The following is an 18,780-nucleotide window of genomic DNA, read 5'->3' as shown; positions in this document are numbered from 1 at the left end:
AGCAGTTCTGCTCTGTACTATAGGGTCGTGATGTTTTGGAACCAACTCAGTGGCACCCAACAATGACAACTAGAGTCTAAATTATTTTCTTGGTTCACAATCATAAAATAATATCCCCTGTGTAGCCAATGAAATTTGAATAAGTTAGTTAATTGGAATATGAGAAAAAAGATGCATGCTTTATTGTCATGTGAGCATAAATATTTTGAAAAGTTTGAAGTAATTAGAAGATTAAGATGGTCATGAACACTACCAGGTAATAATATTTCACATTGATTGAATGCTATATTATCATCATTCTTCAGGTTTTAATTAATCATCATAACAACTCTATGAGGTAGGTTCTGTTAATATTTAGGTTTTTAGGAGATGAAATGGAGGCTCAGAGAGGGCTAATAAATTATCCAAGTTCAACTCATGAAAGATAAATTAATTGTCCAAGTTCACAGATGTTTTATGCATTACAGTCAAGTTTCAAGCATGGTCTAGCTCCAGTTTCCATGCTCACAACAACTACTCTAAATTCTCTCTTAATATCAATATTTTGCTTCAATGATGTCATCCTCAAGATGACAGAGAATAAAACTTCACTCTGGCAGGTATCAGACTAAAAGAAGAGAAATAGCAGTGGGGTTTCTAAAATAGTGAATACCTAGGACAATGTCTGAGAGAGAAAGTAAATTCCATAAAGACGATGAATTAATCAATTGACTCAACAAGCTAATCAGTTGATTTTGGACACATGACTTGCTCAAACCAAATAATGGAAAACCATCACAAAGTGGATGCAGGACATAGTCTGAGCAGGTTTATAATAAATGTGCAGTGAGGGATACCAGGAATTATTATTAAATAGTAAGAAATATGATCAAAATAAGTGAGCAAAGAAGCTCCTATTTTAATAAATGATTTCTGGATTTTTGCCTTGAGAAGTTCAGTCTCCTTTTAAAAAATAGAAGTAGAATTTAAAAAAGAAGAAGAAGAAAGGTAAAACACTGTTGCTAATGACTCGTAGAAGTCGCCAGGGGCTTGTCAAGGTCAATGTTACTTCCGTATAGAAGGAGATCTGTGAGGAGAAGATTTATTCCCACCTTCTTCTGCTTTCTGGGCTTTGTTGCTGTGTGAGCTCAATTTTTTGGGTATTTAATGACAAAAGATTGGGAAATACATTGATTTGGATTTTGCTGAGCTACTGGACCAGTGAAAGCCATCAGGCTGAACTACTGGACTTTGTTTTTTTGTTTTGCTTTGATTATATAGAAATTAAACCCTCTTCCATGAGCTAATGTTTAAGTGATCCATTTATTTATTTAGTGTTTCATTACATGCACTGGAAAAGCATTCTTAGGTGATACAATTGGAAGAGACAAAAGCACCACATTCAATTGGCAAGTTTGGGGACTATGGGGTTCTATGTTGTGCCATTTACAGATAAAAATGTGAAAGAACCAGCTGAAAATATGCAATATGTTAGACATTGCAATGTTAATGTAAACATACAGAGCTCCCCACTACAAGAATCATACAGATCAAAAGGAGCAACATACCACTCAAGGATATCCATCAACCAAAAATATGTATTTGTCTAATAGGCCTATGTAGTTTTTCACTGAAGAGGCATCTGAAAATAAGAGAGACAGAGAAACAGAGAGAGAATGAAAAGAAAATGCTAACTGAGGAGGTTGAGTATACAAGTTAAATACTATTATAGTTAGAATAAGAAACAATCAGTGATTCATTAAATATTTCATAGACCTCAATAATCTTAATACTTAATGTTATTGATAGGTGCAGGCCAGTCGGTTCTGACTCAGTGACCCCATGTACAACAAAAAAGAATCACTGCCCCATCCTGGGTTATGCTCATAATCTTTGCTATTCTTGAGCTCATTGTTTCAGGCACTGTGCCAATCCATCTCATTGAGGGTGTTCCTCTTTTTCACTCACTCTGTCATTACCAATCACAATGTCCTTCTCCAGGAACTGGTCCCTTCCACCAAGTGTCAAATAGTAATGGCATATAATTTCTAAATTAGAGAAAGTTACTAATAAGCAGTCCATGAGGGCCAAAATATGGCCTTGGGTATATCCCACCTGAATTTGGAGACCATCTCAAGATTAGACTGTACTCACTGAGCACTAATGATAGAAGACCAGAAGAGTTATGGGAAGACATCAAGGACATCATACATGAAGAAAGCAAAAGGTCATTAAAAAGACAGGAAAGAAAGAAAAGACCAAAATGTCAAGAGAGACTTTGAAACTTGGTCTTGATCATAGTGTAGCTAAAGAGAATGAAAGAAATGAAGTAAAGGAGCTGAACAGAAGATTTCAAAAGGCAGCTCTAGAAGAAAGAGTAAAATATTCTAATGAGATGTGCAAAGCCCTAGAGTTAGAAAACCAAAGGGAAAAACACTCGGAATTTCAAAAGCTGAAAGAACTGAAGAAAAATTTCAAACCTTGAACTGCAAATTTGGAGCAAAGTATTGAATGATGCAGGAAGCATCAAAAGAAGGTGGAATACACAAACCCACTGAATCAAAAAGCATTTGGGAATGTTCAACCATACCAGGAGGTAGCATATAATTGAGAACCAATGTTGTTAAAGGAAGAAGTCCAAGCAGACACTGGTGAAAAAAAAAGCTCCAGGAATAGCAGAAATACCTACTGAGATGTTGCAACAAAAGGATGCAGTGCTGGAAGTAGTCACTTCTCTATGCCAAGATATTTGGAAGACAGCTACCTGGCCAACTGACTGGAAGAGATCCATATCTGTGCCCATTCCAAAGAAAGGTGAGCCAACAGAATGCAGAAATTATCTAACAATACCATTAATAACACAAGCAAGTAAAATTTTTCTGTTGATCATTTGAAAGTGGTTGTAGCAGTACATTGATAGGGAACTTCCAGAAATTTAAACTAGAATCAGAAGAGGACATAGAATGAGGGATATCATTGCTGAGGTTATGTGGATCTTGTCTGAAAGCAGAGAGTGCCAGAAAGATGTTTACCTGTGTTTTATTGACTATGCAAAGGCAATCGACCGTGTGAATCATAACAAACTATAGATAACATTTCAGGAAGAATGAGAATTTCAAAATAGTTAATTGTGCTTATGGGGACCTGTATGTAGACCAAGTGGCAGTTGTTTGAACAGAGCAAGGGGATACTGCATAGCTTAAATCAAGAAAGCTGTGTGTCAGAGTTGCATTCTTTCACCATACTTAGTCTGTATACTGAACAAATAATCTGAGAAGCTGGACTATATGAAGAAGAATGTGGCATCAGATTGGGTGGAAGACTCTTTAGCAGCCTACAATATGTAGATGACACATTCTTGCTTAATGAAAGTGAAGAGAACTTGAAGCCCTTACTGATGAATATCAAAGAATACAGCCTTCAGTATGTATTACCCATCAACATACAGAAAACGAAAATTCTCACAACTGGATCAATAAGCAACATCATGATAAATGAAGAAAAGACTGAAGTTGTCAAGGATTTCATTTTACTTGGATACATAATCAATGCCTGTAGAAGCAGCAGTCAAGAAATCAAAAGTTGCATTATGTTGGGCAAATTTGCTGCCAAAGACCTCTTTAAACTGTCAAAAAGCACAGATGTCCCTTTGAGGACTAAGTTACCCCTGACCTAAGCCACATTACTAATTACCTCATAAACTTGCAAAAATTGGACAATGAGTAAGGAAGGACAAGGAAGAATTGATGCTTTTGAATTATGGTGTTGGAAAAGAATATCGAATATACCACTCATTGCCAGAAGAATGAACAAGTCTGTCTTGGAAAAAATATAGCCAGAGTGCTCCTTGGAAGACTTCATCTCAGGAACTTTGGAAGTATTATCAGGAGTGATCAGGCCCTGGGGAAGTATATCATGCTTGGTCAAGTAGAGGGTCAAACGAAAAAAAGGAAGACCCTTGACAAGATTCATTGACACAGTGGCTGCAATAATAGGCTCAAACATAACAATGATTGTGAGGATGGTGCAGGACAAGGCAATGTTTCATTCTGCTGTACAGAGAGTCACATTGAGTGGGACCAACACCTTATAACAACAACTACCTGGCAGAGGGGGCTGAGGGAACTTACAAAATAGTACTACACACATTGCTGGGCTCCCTGGAGAAAGAGTAGATGAGTGGAGATCTGAACACAAATGTTATGAGGTAGGAAAATCTCAGAAGTCAAGTTACAGGAGGAGTGCTAGTCTAGTTTCCAGCACACTTGAATGGTACATCCTAGAAGTGTGAGGTGCATGCCCTTCCTTGTCACTTTTATTTTTTAAACCTTTTATTGAGATATAAATCACATACCATATAATTCCCTTACATGGAATTTTACAAACATCACAGCAATCACGTTTAGAATATTGTCATCATCCTGAAAAGAAATCTTGTGACCGTCACCAGTCTCTCCATATTCCCCCTCAGCCCCCTCATTCCTAGGCAACTACCTACTTATTTTCAGTGTTTATAGACTTGCCTATTGGGGACATTTCGTAAAAATGGAAACTTAAAATACTTGGTCTTTGCGACTGTTTTTTTCACTTACCGTAAAGTTTTCAAGTTTCAAGCCCATTGCAGTACAACATATTTTATTGACAAATATTACATTGTAATGAAATACCACATTTTATTTATCCATTCTTCCATTGATGGAAATTTGGATTGTTTCCACTTTCTGGCTACTATGAACAATGCTGCTATGAACAGTTATGTATCAGTTTTTGTGGGGATGTAAGTTTGAATTCCCTTGGGTTCATACCTACACTCGCATGTAAAGGAAATAAAATCCTCACAAATGGATGAAAAACAACATCATTATAAATGGAGGAAGAAAAAAAAGTTAATGATTTCCTTCTATTTGGATCAATAATCAATGCCCAGTGGATCAGAAGTCATACAATTAAATGATATATTGCATTGTGCAAATCTCCTGCAAAGACCTACTGAAATTTTAAGAACAAAGTTTTCACATTGGTAACTAAGGAGTTCGTGACCCAGGCCTTGGTCTTTTCAATCACCTCATATGCATGAGAAACTTAGACAATAAAAAAGGAAGAGAGAAAAATTGATACATTTGAATTGTGGTATTGGCAAAGACTATTGTTATCTCCCATGGACTGCCAGAAGAACAAACCAATCAGTCTTAGAAAAACCAGAATACTTTTTAGAAGTGAGAAGGCAAAATTGGGCTCACTTACTTTGGACACATAATCAGGAAAGACCAATCACTAGAAAAGGATATCATGCTTGGTAGAGGGTCAACAAAAATAAGTGAAACCCTCGATGAGATAGATTGATACAATAGCTGAAGGATGGACTCAAACATACCAATGATCACGAAGATGGCACAGGACCACACAACATCTTGGTCTGTTATACATAAGGCCACTATGAGTTGAAGCAGAGTCAGTGGCAACTAACAGCAACGATTACTTTTCCCTCATGTTAATCCAACCCTTCACCTCCTGAGAAGAGGACCTCCCACTCTCAAGTGCTTTCTTTGACTTCCTGAGCTCCAGCTTTTCACTATGACTTCTCATCCTGCTTTTCTAACCAGGACCACCACAATTACCCTTTCCATTGGTTACAAACAAGTACTGCTAAGCATTTTGACCCAAGAAATACACCAAGTTATTATCATAAAAAAATAAATATAACTCATTCTTTAACTGCACCAAGATAATGTTAACCCACATCTAGACATCCCAAAAACTTCAGATTCGTTTGCTTGGCTAATACCTTACAAACGGGGAAATTAATTAGGGATGAGTCGACAAAAACATTTTACAATTCTACTTATTTTTCTACTTTTTATTGTCATGATAAGTATTTTCTACAATGTTTAGGGCAGTTGATGCCCTATTCCCTGAAAGCCTTCTCAACCATTCAGGCTACCCAAATAATCGAGCTCAAAATTGATGTCAAGATATCAAGAGGTCAATTGCAATACCATTTTTTAAAAATGCTGTGTTGACAGTTTTGAGTCCTGGCTGAATGTCAGTGTGTTCTGCTTCTTGAGCAGCTGATTATGTCCACTCCCCTTATTAAGTCCTCACTCCTCTGAGGCACTATGTACCCATCCTAATCGCCTCAGCACCATGTACCCAATAAATAGGCACAGTCCCTATACTCCCTGAGCCCACAGAATTATTCTAAATGCCAAATACCGAGGAAAGATGAGAAACCTAGTTAACCCAACTCTGCTTCCCATACATAAGCCATCTCCTTCAATTCCAGTTTGCTACTACCTCGTCCCCAGGTGAAATTCCATGTGTGGTCTGAGTCGAGGCTTGCTGTGCCTATTTGTCTCTGGGGACTATTACTATAATAAACTTAGTTACTTTTCATGGTCTCCCTGACTCCTCCCTGCGTCTCAGATGACTTACCATCTCATAAAATCTTTAGAACAATAAATGTTTTCTAGTTACTCTTCTGGACAATTGATAGCACAGTAGTTAAGAGCAGGACTGCTAACAAAAAGGTTGGCAGTTTGAATCCTCCACCTGCTCCTTGGAAACTCTATGGGCCAGTTCTACTATGTCCTATAGGGTCACTATGAATCAGAATGGACTCTTCTGGTTTCAGGAAATGTATGATACAAGGAAAGAGAACATTTTTGTTTGGAATGTGTGGTTAGAATGTGTGGTTTGCTGAGCATTGCTTTAATCTCTCTGCCCTCATCTAGCTACATGGTGTAATGAAGGATTCATAACTTCACTTGTCAAGCTGAATGAAAATAAAACTTATGAATATGTTGATCTCAAGGAAGACTTTTCTTCATTTATCATAAGGTTGTTTATTGATCCAGCTTAAAGGAAACTTCTTTTAGGTAACATACTGTCATCATAATTGAAAAGTTTGGATTCATATTATTCGTACTGGCTTTGATTACTTAAAATTTACTAGATGATACAACATAAAAGCTATTGACAACGCTGATGTCTCTATCCAGACTAGGTTTCCTGATAGACCAAGATGGACAAACACAGTCTAACAGTGCTAAATGAATTCATTCTGACGGGAATCACAGACCACCCTGAGCTGCAGACCCCATTCTTCTGGCTGTTCCTCATCATCTACATGATCTCAGTGGTGGGCAACTTGGGCATCATCATCCTCACCAAGATGGACTCCAAGCTACAAACTCCCATGTACTTTTTTCTCAGACACCTGGCTATCACTGATCTTGGTTATTCAACAGCTGTGGGACCCAAAATCGTTGGCAAATTTTGTTGTGGATGAAAACACAATCTCCTATTATTTTTTGTGCTATACAGCTAGCTTTCTTTATGTTGTTCATAAATGGTTAAATTTTTATTCCGTCTGCAATGTCGTATGACTGCTATGTGGCCATCTGTAGCCCTCTGCTCTACAAGCCATCATGTCACAAAGAACATGCTGGGTGCTGATGGAAATCCTCTAACTCTACAGCACATTTGTTTCTCTTCTAGTCACCATTAAGGTTTTTAATTTATCCTTCTGTGGCTGCAATGTCATCAGGCGTTTCTACTGTGATGGTCTCTACTTGTTAACTTTGCTCTGCTCAAACATGCATGAAATTGAATTGATCGTTCTCATCTTAACATCTTTTGATTTGATTTTATCCCTCCTAATAGTTCTTATTTCTTACTTACTTATTCTTGTAGCCATTCTCAGGATGAAAAGATCTGAGGCCAGGCACAAGACTTTCTTCACCTGTGGATCCCACCTGACAGTGGTGGTAGTGTTCTATGGGACTTTAACTTTCAATTATGTGCAGCCCAAGTCCAGTCATTCCTTTGCAACTTATAAATTGGCTTCCGTATTTTACACCCTGGTCATCCCCATGTTGAATCCCTTGTTTTATGGTTTGAGGGATTATGACGTGAATATATGCCTTACATAGGACTTTGGGACAATTATGCAATATATTTTCTCAAAGTTCACTATACCATATCATTCATATAAATTACATTACCGGCTTTAAACTTTGTTCTGTGTGCTTCTGGAGGGGATAGCAAGCACAAAAAGCACAGAATAACATATGTTTCTGTATTGCTTTCTACCACTCACTCTACTAAGAGCTGTAAGTAGATTAATAAAAGAAACTGTACAAAGTGTTGCCTTTCTTGAGAAGGAGTGATGCATTATAAATGTAACAATTAATAAATTTTGTAGTATATTAGAACATGTAGGAGGTGATAGATTTTAAAAAAGATGGAGAGTGAATAAGCTGATTGGGATAGGGGAAGACTAGTAGATACAGAAAGAGTTTGAAGTATCAGGTATTTTCTTCATGAAGTAGAAAAAAAACTGTAGAAAGTGTATGTGTCTGTGCGTGTGTGTATGTGTGCATGCCCATGGCCCACTTGCACAAAAGCATGCAAACCTTCTGTTTTAGTGGTCATATTCTGCCCTCGTGTGTCTAATTCTAATTGCAAGAAGGCTCAATTCTGTAGGATGATTCGAAGTACTCAGTCATCTGAATTTGCTCAAATGTCCACTTTCTAAGCCATGAAATCCTGGCTTTCATCATCAGTGCCTTTTCTTCATATCTGAGTTCTCAGAGTCTGTTTACTTTGTTAGTATTATTATTATATTGTAATAGTAATAGAACAGTAACAAAATAAAGTTATTATAGTCAACAGGATCTGCTCAGTATCTAGTTTTATATAAATCAGCCCATTTTGTCTGTATCAGTGGATATACCAGTTAAGATAAATTTATTGACCCCAGCCATAGAAGTTTCAAGATTTTTACATTTTTTCCCCTACCAGATTGATATTGCTTCCTAATTGTGTGATTTTCTCTCATAGATTGTTATTGTCTCCAAAAAATCTACCATGTTCTATATAGACATGAAAAAAATAAGGGCATTATCTTTTCTACAGCTGCATATATCATATGGTTCCTATAAACTACATCATTAATTTCAAACCTTATCTGTGTGCCTCCATGTCATTCATATAAATTACATTATGGGCTTTAAACTTTATTCTGGGTGCTTCCAGAGGGCATAGCCAGCACAAGAGCACAAATAAGTTCAACCTGTATTTCTATACTTCCTTCTACCAGTCACTTTACTAAGAGCAGTAAATAGATTAATATGTAAAATAGTAAAAAAAAAAAAAAAAAAAAAGTTGCCTTTCTTGAGCAGGAGAGATTACATATAACCATAAAAATTAAGAAATTTTATGGTATATTAGAATGTTCCAGGGGGTGAAAGGTTTTAAGAAAATGAGAGAAGAAAAGTGAATATGCTGAGTGGGATAGGGAAACTAGTAGATACAGGTAGAGTTCCAAATCTCTGGTGATTTCCCAGTCTGGTAGGAAAAAAAAAAAATTGTAGAAAGTGTGTGTGTGTGTGTGTGTGCGCGCGCACGTGTGTACACGTGGGCATGTGTCAGTGCACCATCTGCTTTGAGCTCATTCTCTGCCCCGGGGTGGCTAATTCTGATTGGAAGAAGGCTCCATCGTGTGGCATGATTTGAAGTACTCAGTCACCTGAATTTGTTCAAATATTCACTTTCAAAACATTGAAATCCCTCTCTTTTTTCATCAATGCCTTTACTTTCATATATGAGCCCTTAGAGTCTGTTTTACTTTGTTATTGTTTTATGTTATAATAGGAATAGAAACAGTAACAAAATAAACTTATTTTATTCAACATGATCAGCTCTGTATCCAGTTTTGTCCAAATCAGCCATTTTTGTCTGTATCAGTGTATATACCAGTTAAGATAAATTTACTGAGGTCACCCACAGAAGCTTCCAGGTTTTTACGTTTTTTTCCCTACCGCATTGATACTGGCTCCTAATTTCACATTTTTGTCTCATAGATTGTTATCCTTATCTCTCTAGAAAACAATAATTCTTTTTGTATTGAAGACATTTTCTAATTGTTTATGTGCCCTTCCTTACGTAAGAGTTCTAATGAAACTATGGAAAATCCGTACGTGAAATAATATCAGCAATAAAAAGGAACACATTATTGGTTCACACAAAAGCACGAATGGGCCTTGGTAGAATGCCCTGAGGTGAAAAAAGTCCATCATAAAAGGTTGTTGTTAGTTGCCACTGAGTTGACTCCAACACATGGCGACCTCATGGAAAACAAAAGAAAACATTGCCTGACCCTATGCTATCCTCACAATCATTGGTATGTTTGAGCCCATTTCTGTGGCTACTACGTCAACCCATCTCATGGAGGACTTCCCTCATTTTCGCTGGCCGTTTACGTCAACAAATATGATGTTCTCCTCCAGCGACTGATCTTTCTGGATAACATGTTCATGTTCAAAGCAAGAAAGTAGGACAATGTTCTGTTGGAGACAAGAAAATATCTACCATTAAGGGATTTTTATTTTGTTAGGTGCCTTCAACTCGATTGCAACACATTGCAACCTATAGGACAGAAAAGAACTGCCCTGTAGGGTTGCCTAGTCTGTAATCTTTATGGGTGCAGATAGCCAGGTCTTTTCTGCTCGTAATGGCTTGATGGTTCACACTGCCAACCTTTCAGTTAACAGTGGGTGTTTCTACATTGCACTGAAAGAATGCCTCCCATTAAAGAAAAGACAAGTGAATGAAAATATATGTATATATACATACCATTATATATGACATATAATCAAACAAAAAAATCACATGTTAACAAAAAGTAAAATGTAATAATGTATGAAATAGATAAATACAGACATGCACAAACACTATACGAAGAAAAACTTGCCCACTGGTGAATACAAATTGTCCTGGACATTTAACTGACAACCCCCAGGCATTTTGTTAAGTTTTCAAATGCTTCAGGGACAATCAACAAATTGCTTGGCATCTCCTCAGGGAGTAACTCCAAGGGTGAAAAAAAAATCTACAAATGTGTCTCATTATGCCACGTTAAGCAACAATGGGGGAGTCAAGACAGAGGCTTCATTACAAGTAAAACGGTAAGACTGTTTTGATATTTTACCAACATCCAGAATGTTTCAGTGACATTTGCAAGGTCTAATCTTTATTCAATGGCAACCAAACCCATTGCCATCTAGTTGATTCCGATTCATAGCGACCTTATAGGACAGAGTAGAACTGCCCCATAGGGTTTGCAAGGAGCAGCTGGTGAATTCAAAATGTTGTTCTTCTGATTAACAGCCATAGCTTTTAACCACTAAGCCACCAGGGTTTCCATTCAATGGCCAAGTCTTTGCAAAATACTAGGATGCCTGATTCAGTTCTGTGTGCATTCTACTTTTCAATAGTGCCTGAAACTACAGTCTCTCTCTCCTCTTCTTCTTCATATTATTTTTTTCAAATATTCTCAACTTGTTTCAGAGGCTATGTGGTTATAAGCATCTTTGAAACATTATCATGATATGGCTAAGTAATATTTTTACTTTATGTAAATAATTATAAGAATAAACAACAAACAAGAAAACCAGCAGTGCTGGAAGCAGTTCTGACTCATACCCACTCCATGTGTGTTAGAGAACTGTGCTCCAAAGAGCTTTCAATGGCTATGACCTCTCAGAAGTAGACGTTTCTTTCTTCCAAGGCGTCTTTGCATGGACTCTGTTTTGTTCTGTTGTTCATGGGGTTTCTGTGATCAGTACTAACTCCATGGCACCTCACAACAACAACTATTAAGATTACTGGGGACCATTAAGTACTTTAATGAATCACAGATTATTTCTTGTTATAACTGTAATAATATTTAACTTGGATATCAACCTCCTCGATTAGTATTATCACTCTCTCTCTCTCTCAATCTCTTTCTCTTTCTTTGTCTCTCTCATTTTCAGGGGCCCCTTCAATGAAAAACAATATAAGTGGATTTGACAAATTTATTTTCTTTGGGATAGATAGATATCACTGAGTTGTGTGTTTTTCTGTTTGATCTGTATGATTACTCTAGTGGGAAGCTCTTCAATATTTATGTTAATCATAGCCATACGCAATATGTTGCATATCTTCAACTGGTTCTTTCACATCTTGTTAGGTGCGTTGAGTTGGTCCCGACTCATAGTGACCCTATGCACAACAGAACGAAACACTGCTCGGTCCTGAGCCTTCCTTACAATTGTTGTTATACTTGAGCTTATTGTTGCAGCCACTGTGTCAATCCACCTTGTTGAAGGTTTTCCTCTTTTCCACTGACCCTGTACTCTGCCAAGCATGATGCCCTTCTTCAGGGACTGATCCCTCCTGAAAACATGTCCAAAGTATGTAAGACACAGTCTCGCCATCATTGCCTCTAAGGTGCATTCTGGCCGCACTTCAAGTCTTAGTGTATATGAATGGCACAACCTACAATTCCATGGTGTCCAAACTTCACGATTGCATGTGGTACTTCTGCCTCTTCCCATTGTATCCTCTAGGAATGTTTTTCCCAGGCATGTAATGAAACACTCAATAAATAAATGGATCACTCAAACATTAGCTTAAAAAAGATGTTTTAATTTATTAAAAAAAAAAAAATGTCTAGTAGTGAGGCCCAGCATCTCTCATTGATTCAGAAACTCAGCAAAATCATAGTTAATATATTTGCCAATCCCTTGTCCTGAAACTAAATTCCCCAAAGTTGAAGTTCCCACAGCAACAAAGTCCAGGAGCAAAGGATAATGGGGAATAAATTTTCCCCTCACATCCCTCCCTTTCTAAGGAAGCAATATCAATCCTATCTTTATTTTTAAAAAGGTGGCTGAACTTCTCAAGGCAGGAATCTGCAAACCCTGTGGACCTGTCCCTTTGTCCAGCCACTGGCATAAGGGGTCCACTGATTTGCAGTGCCCTTCATCCTGCCGAGGCCTGTGGGGGCCAATTCAACACTGCATGCCCTTATTAGCATAAAAAAGCAGGGCATATACCTGAAGCCCATTTTCAACTGCAGCAGCCAAAGGGGAGCTGCAGATCTGTGATATTTGACACCACTGTGCCTCTTAAGCAGGGCCCTCACCCAACCACACCAGGTGCCTGAGGGCTGGCAGCATCATCCACTCCGTCTAGGCACCCAGGACCAAAAAAAAACCAAACCAAAACCCATTGTTATCGAGTGGATTCCGACTCAGAGTGACCCTATAGGACAGGGTATACCTGCCCCACAGAGTTTCCAAGGAGCACCTGGTGGATTTGAACTGCCAGCCTTTGGGTTAGCAGCTGAAGCACTTAACCACTATGCCACCAGGGTTTCTACCGCCCAGGACAGGCACCTGAAATTAAGTGGTGCCTCCTAATCCCTCCAGCCAACAACACCGGATTCCCAAGGGCGGTCTGCAATACCAACCACCCCCGCCCCCACCCACATACACTTACTTCTCCAGCTACATCTTTACCTGCATCTTATATCTATATTTACGTCTTTATCTATGTGTATATCTATATCAGGGGTTCTCATCTTTTGCCCTAGTGACATTTTGTGCTGGAAATTTTGTCATTGTGAGGAGTTACCCTGTATATAATAGGAGGTTTAGTAACATCCCTGGCTTCCATTAGATACCAGTAGTGCCCTTCCCCTAGTTGTGACATCCAAAATATCCCAGGCATTAAGAAATGTTCTTTGGGAAGCAAATCTTCCTCAGTTGATAACAAGTTAGTTCTCTCTTTCTCTCCCTATTTCTTCCTTTCTCTCTCTCTCTCTTTATGGACCTATGCTTTATTTGTGGGAGGTGGGTTTACTTTCAAATATCTATATTGGAAAGTTTGGACTTATCTTATTCATTTAGCATATTGCCTTTGTACACTAAAAATCTACCAGATGATACTACATGAAAGTCATTGACTATGTGGACGTCTCTATCGAGAACAGGTTTCCTGATAGAATAAGATGGACAAACACAATCTAACAGTGCTGAATGAATTCATTCTGACGGGAATCACAGACCACTCTGAGCTGCAGGCTCCATTGTTTGGGCTGTTCCTCATCATCTACATGATCTCAGTGGTGGGCAACTTGGGCATCATCATCCTCACCAAGACGGACTCCAAGCTACAAACTCCCATGTACTTTTTTCTCAGACACCTGGCTATCACTGATCTTGGTTAATCAACAACCGTGGGACTGAAAATGTTAGAGAATTTTGTTGTAGGTGAAAATACAATCTCCTATTATTTTTGTGTTATACAACTAGCATTCCTTCTCATGTTCATCATTAGTGAACTTTTCATTTTGTCAGCAATGTCTTATGATCGCTATGTGGCCATCTGTCACCCTCTGCTCTACACAGTCATCATGTCACAAAGGGTGCTGGTGGCAATCCCCTATCTCTACAGCATGATTGTTTCTCTTCTCATCACCATAAAGATTTTTAATTTATCCTTCTGTGGCTACAATGTCATCAGGCATTTCTACTGTGACTATCTCCCCTTGTTATCTTTGCTCTGCTCAGACACACGTGAAATTGAATTGATCATTTTCATTTTAGCAGCTTTTGATTTGATTTCATCCCTTCTAATAGTTCTTGTTTCTTACCTGCTCGTTTTTGTAGCCATTTTCAGGATGAACTCAGCTGAGGGCAAGAACAAAGCCTTCTCCACCTGTGGATCCCACCTGACACTGGTGGTAGTGTTCTATGGGACTTTAATCTTTATGTACATGAGCCACAAGTCCAGTCATTCCTTTGAAACTGATACAGTGGCTTCCATATTTTACACCCTGGTTATTCCAGTGTTGAATCCTTTGATTTATAGCTTTCGGAACAAAGATGTAAACTATGCCCTACATAGGTCATGGAAAAAAATAAGCAACATCTTTTCTACCATTCAATGCATCGTAAGGTTCCTATGAATTATTTCATGGGCTTCAGACTTTACCTGTGTGTCTCCATAGAGAATGAAAATACATTCCACATGTATTTATAAATTTCCTATGTGTTAGTAATGCTTCTAAATGCATTGAGGAACAAAAGAGTAAGCAAAAGAATAAAAACCTTTGCCTTCCTGGAAGGGAAGAGATGGATCACAAACATAAAAATTAAGTAAATTTCATTGTGCAGAAGAATGTGTTGGGCTGGTGGCACAGCGCTTAAAGTGTTTGGCTGCTAACTGAAAGGTCAGCAGTTCAAACCCACCAGGCACTGCCTGGGAGAAAGACGTGGCAGTAGGCTTCCACCAAGATTTACAGCCTTGTAAACCCTATGGGGCAGTTCTACTGTGTCCTATAGAGTCCTTAGGAGTCAGAATCTACTTCACCGCAGTGCATTTGGTTTTTTTGAGAATGTGCTCTAAAACAAAACCCTTTGCCACTGAGTCTATTCTGAGTCATAGTGACCTTAGATGACACGGTAGAACTGCTCCATAGGGTTTTTAAGGAGTGGCTGGTAGATTTGAACTGTTGGCTGACCTTTTGGTTAGCAGCCAAGTTCTTAACCAATGCACCACCGGGGCTCCAGGAGAATGTTTTGGGAACCTTGAAATCAGGCAAGGAGAGTGGATGTGCTGAGTGGGAATAGGAAGAAGTAGTAGGCACACAAGTGGAGTTACAATGATTCTGGTGTTTCTTTTATTTCAACTATTAGAAAAAATTTTACTGCATCAGGTCTTATGTTTTTGTAACTGTGTTTGTGTCAGCTGTTGCCTTTTGTCAAAGTTCCTGAGGGGGATATTGGGTTCAGGCCAGATTGCAAGAATTTTCAGGGTAGTATGATGATTTGAAGTTCTCAGTTATCTAAATTTGCTCAAATGTCTGCGTTCTAGACCTTGAAGTTCCATTCTTTTCTTATTAATGCCTTTACTTTCACATGTAAATTTGTTAAATCAACAGACCTTACAATCTAGCAATCTACAGGTTCAGATCTGCATCTGACTTTTTTTTTAATCAACCCATTTTGCCTAGGTCCAGGAGTGGGGAAAGGATTCCAAACCTGGGAGCAACTCTGGATGATCTCAAGAAATTTATCTTAATTTTTTTTTTAATGTATATTCTGACCTATACATCAATTAAGATAAATTTCTTGAGGTCATCCAGAGTTGCTCCCAGTTTTGGAATCCCTTCCCCACTCATTGTTTTTATTTAATAATTATCTTTTTTTGTTTCATGAGTTGTTTTCTTATCTATATGAAAAACTTTTTTAAGTGTTCATTGAATTATTTTTTGTGTATTTTCTTGGGTAACAAGATATTCTATGATGAGTTAAGTTTGCTACCTCTGTTTCATTGGATTGGCTTCCCTAAATTTGGTCAATATTTATTGTGCACTACATTTTCATTGCCTTTTGTTCACCCTACTTATGAGAAGCAAAATGAGATAATCCCATGGTTTGCACCGTGCTGTATTTCTAATGCAAGTGAGGTCTGTTATGTAGCAAGGATACAATTACCTTTATGCACATAGTTGCTCCATGTTACTCCTCAAAATTTTTCATGAATATTCTACTCTGTTGAGTAGTGTCTGGGTTCTTAAAAGCCTGTGAGCAGCAATCTAGGATACTTCACTGGTCTCACCCCTTTGGGAGCAAGGAAGAATGAAGAAAACTGAATTCATAAGGGAAAGATTAGTACAAAGGACTAACGGACCACATCTACCACGGCCTCCACCAGACTGTGTCCAGCACAACTAGATGGTGCCTAGATACCACCACTGACTGTTCTGACAGAGATCACAGTAGAAGGTCCCAGACAGAGCTGGAGAAAAATGTAGACCAAAATTCCAATTGAAAAAGAAAGACTAGACTTGCTGGCCTGACAGAGACTGAAGAAACCCTTAGATTATGGCCTCCAAACATGCTTTTAGCTCAGTAATGAGGCCACTCCTGAGGCTCAACCTTCAGCCAAAGATTGAACAGTCCCATGGAACAAAACAAGATTAAAGGGGTGCACCAGCCTTGGGGCAGGAACTGGAAGGAAGGAGGGAACAGGACAGCTGCTAATAGGGAATCCAGGGTTAAGAAGTGTAAGGGTTGACATGTCCTGGGTTTGTTAACCTATGGCATACAACAATGTGTATACCAACTGTTTGATGAGAAACTAGTTTGTTCTGTAAACCTTCATCTAAAGTCAATAAAAATAAATAAATAAAAATTTCCGTGAATTTTTGTTTTTTTTTTTCTTTTCAAAATTTCTAGGCTTCTGTTGAAGCTATTGAGTCAATCATTTTCTTGGTTCAAGTTAGTGAAATAAAATCCCCTGTGTAGCCAATTACATTTCAATGAAAATAGTTCATTGGAATATAAGAAAAAGGTGCATGTAATATTGTCATGTGAGCATCAATATTTTTAAAAGTTTAATGCAGTTAGAAGGTGAAGATTGTCATGATAAACAGAGCTCCCCAGGCTAGGAAAAATTCCACTGCCTCACATAGCTTGCTTGGCGTGCCCCGCAGTTTTACATTAAAATCCTGGTTCCTTTGCTTGGTATGCCCTATAGCTTTGTGTTAAAATCCTGGTTCCCCTCTCCTTAACTGCTTCCCAAAACTAGATGAAATTGACGGAAACAAGTTCAGGTGCCATGTTGACATTCAGGACAGCCTTTTAGTTTTCATATATAGTAATATTGTGCCTCTGGGTAGAGTTTAACCACGATATTGTGAACACATGATGCATCAAGTTATACGAAAACCCCATTGCAGCTGCATAGTATGATTAATACTGTTGCTGACATAACTTGTATGAATTTCCTACTGGTAAACCCCTTATAAGCAACCTTTCCCATTGTCCTCTCTGAGCAGTCTTGGCAGCAGCTTCAACTGTTTCCTTTCCTTGCACAAGAAAATAAACATGCTTTTCTACCTTCCCACCTCAGTCTATTGATTATTGTCTGAGTCAAGGTGCAGAAAGCAGAGCCTGGAGTTTCTGCCCTGCAATATTTCTGATGAGCCAGGCAGGAGTCATCTGCTCGGTTCCAGAAGTGGATTGCACAACAGACTGGCCCTGACATCTGGTGCCACCAGGAGATTTCCTCCAGAGTCCTTCTAGCAGCTCTGGAAGCCAATCTGCCTGGGACCCTATGGTGACCTCATGGGAGACATGAAATACACCTGGGTTATTTGGTAAGTACATATATAAGGCCTTAGAAGAGCCCCAAGAAGCAGGAGGGATTAACTGTTGAGGGCATTACAGGCTCTAGGTATTTGGGGTTATTTGGTAAACAACAGGGTAGTTCCTAGGTAAGGTCTTAAGAGTCCCTAGAAGCATGAGGAATTGACTCTTGAGGTAGTAAAAGGCTCTAGGTATCTGTTAATAGGTTGGTGCAATGAATTAGGTCGTATGAGTGTGTAAAGTGTGTGTATGAGGCATTTAGACAGTTCACAGGCACAGACTCTGAAAGTCTTGAAAAGGCTTGCATGGCAAATACGGTTTTTATCAGGCAGAGTGCCAAGGAAATACAGAGAAAACTCCAAAAACTTTAGGGAGGTGTGGAGTTGGGGATCTCATGGTTTGTTGAACTTGCTAATCAGGTATATTCCAAACAAGACCGAGAAGAGGAAAATAGAAAAAAACACCGATCAGAAGAGACAGGGTGCATTCCTGGACTCCAACTTGTGGGGAAATGACCTGTCTTCTGGCAACCCAAGAAAAGGGGGCCCCTGAAGAGAGAGGGTCGTGGGAGGCCCTGACCCCAATTAAGCTGAGACCAGCATGCCTAGTGCAAACAGAGAGGATATTAGAAGAGAGAGTGACCTAAATTCTTACCCAGCAGTAAGAAAGAGCATGGGGTTGCCCAGCAGCCCATGATGCCAATGGGGAAAGACTCAGATTGAGGAATAAAGGCAAGTCTACAACCTGAGCCTCTGGTTATAATGAAGAGATTACAGCTGTATCATTTCTAGTGGATTCCAGAACAATCCACTCTTTC

The 18,780-nt window shown here is 38.7% G+C and overlaps 1 protein-coding gene across 1 annotated transcript; it reads left to right on the top strand.

The window, feature by feature from the left end:
- The first annotated feature begins 13,816 nt into the window (after positions 1–13,816).
- On the top strand, positions 13,817–14,776 carry LOC100668318 (olfactory receptor 8K3-like). Its single transcript, XM_064289316.1, has 2 exons — positions 13,817–14,030; positions 14,121–14,776. The coding sequence occupies exons 1-2, from the start codon at positions 13,817–13,819 to the stop codon at positions 14,774–14,776; spliced, it is 870 nt and encodes a 289-aa protein (XP_064145386.1).
- Positions 14,777–18,780: the final 4,004 nt, after the last annotated feature.

Source organism: Loxodonta africana, chromosome 7, assembly GCF_030014295.1.
Source record: "Loxodonta africana isolate mLoxAfr1 chromosome 7, mLoxAfr1.hap2, whole genome shotgun sequence".
Classification (NCBI taxonomy): Eukaryota; Metazoa; Chordata; class Mammalia; order Proboscidea; family Elephantidae; genus Loxodonta; species Loxodonta africana.
This window is presented reverse-complemented; position numbering and strand designations above follow the sequence as displayed.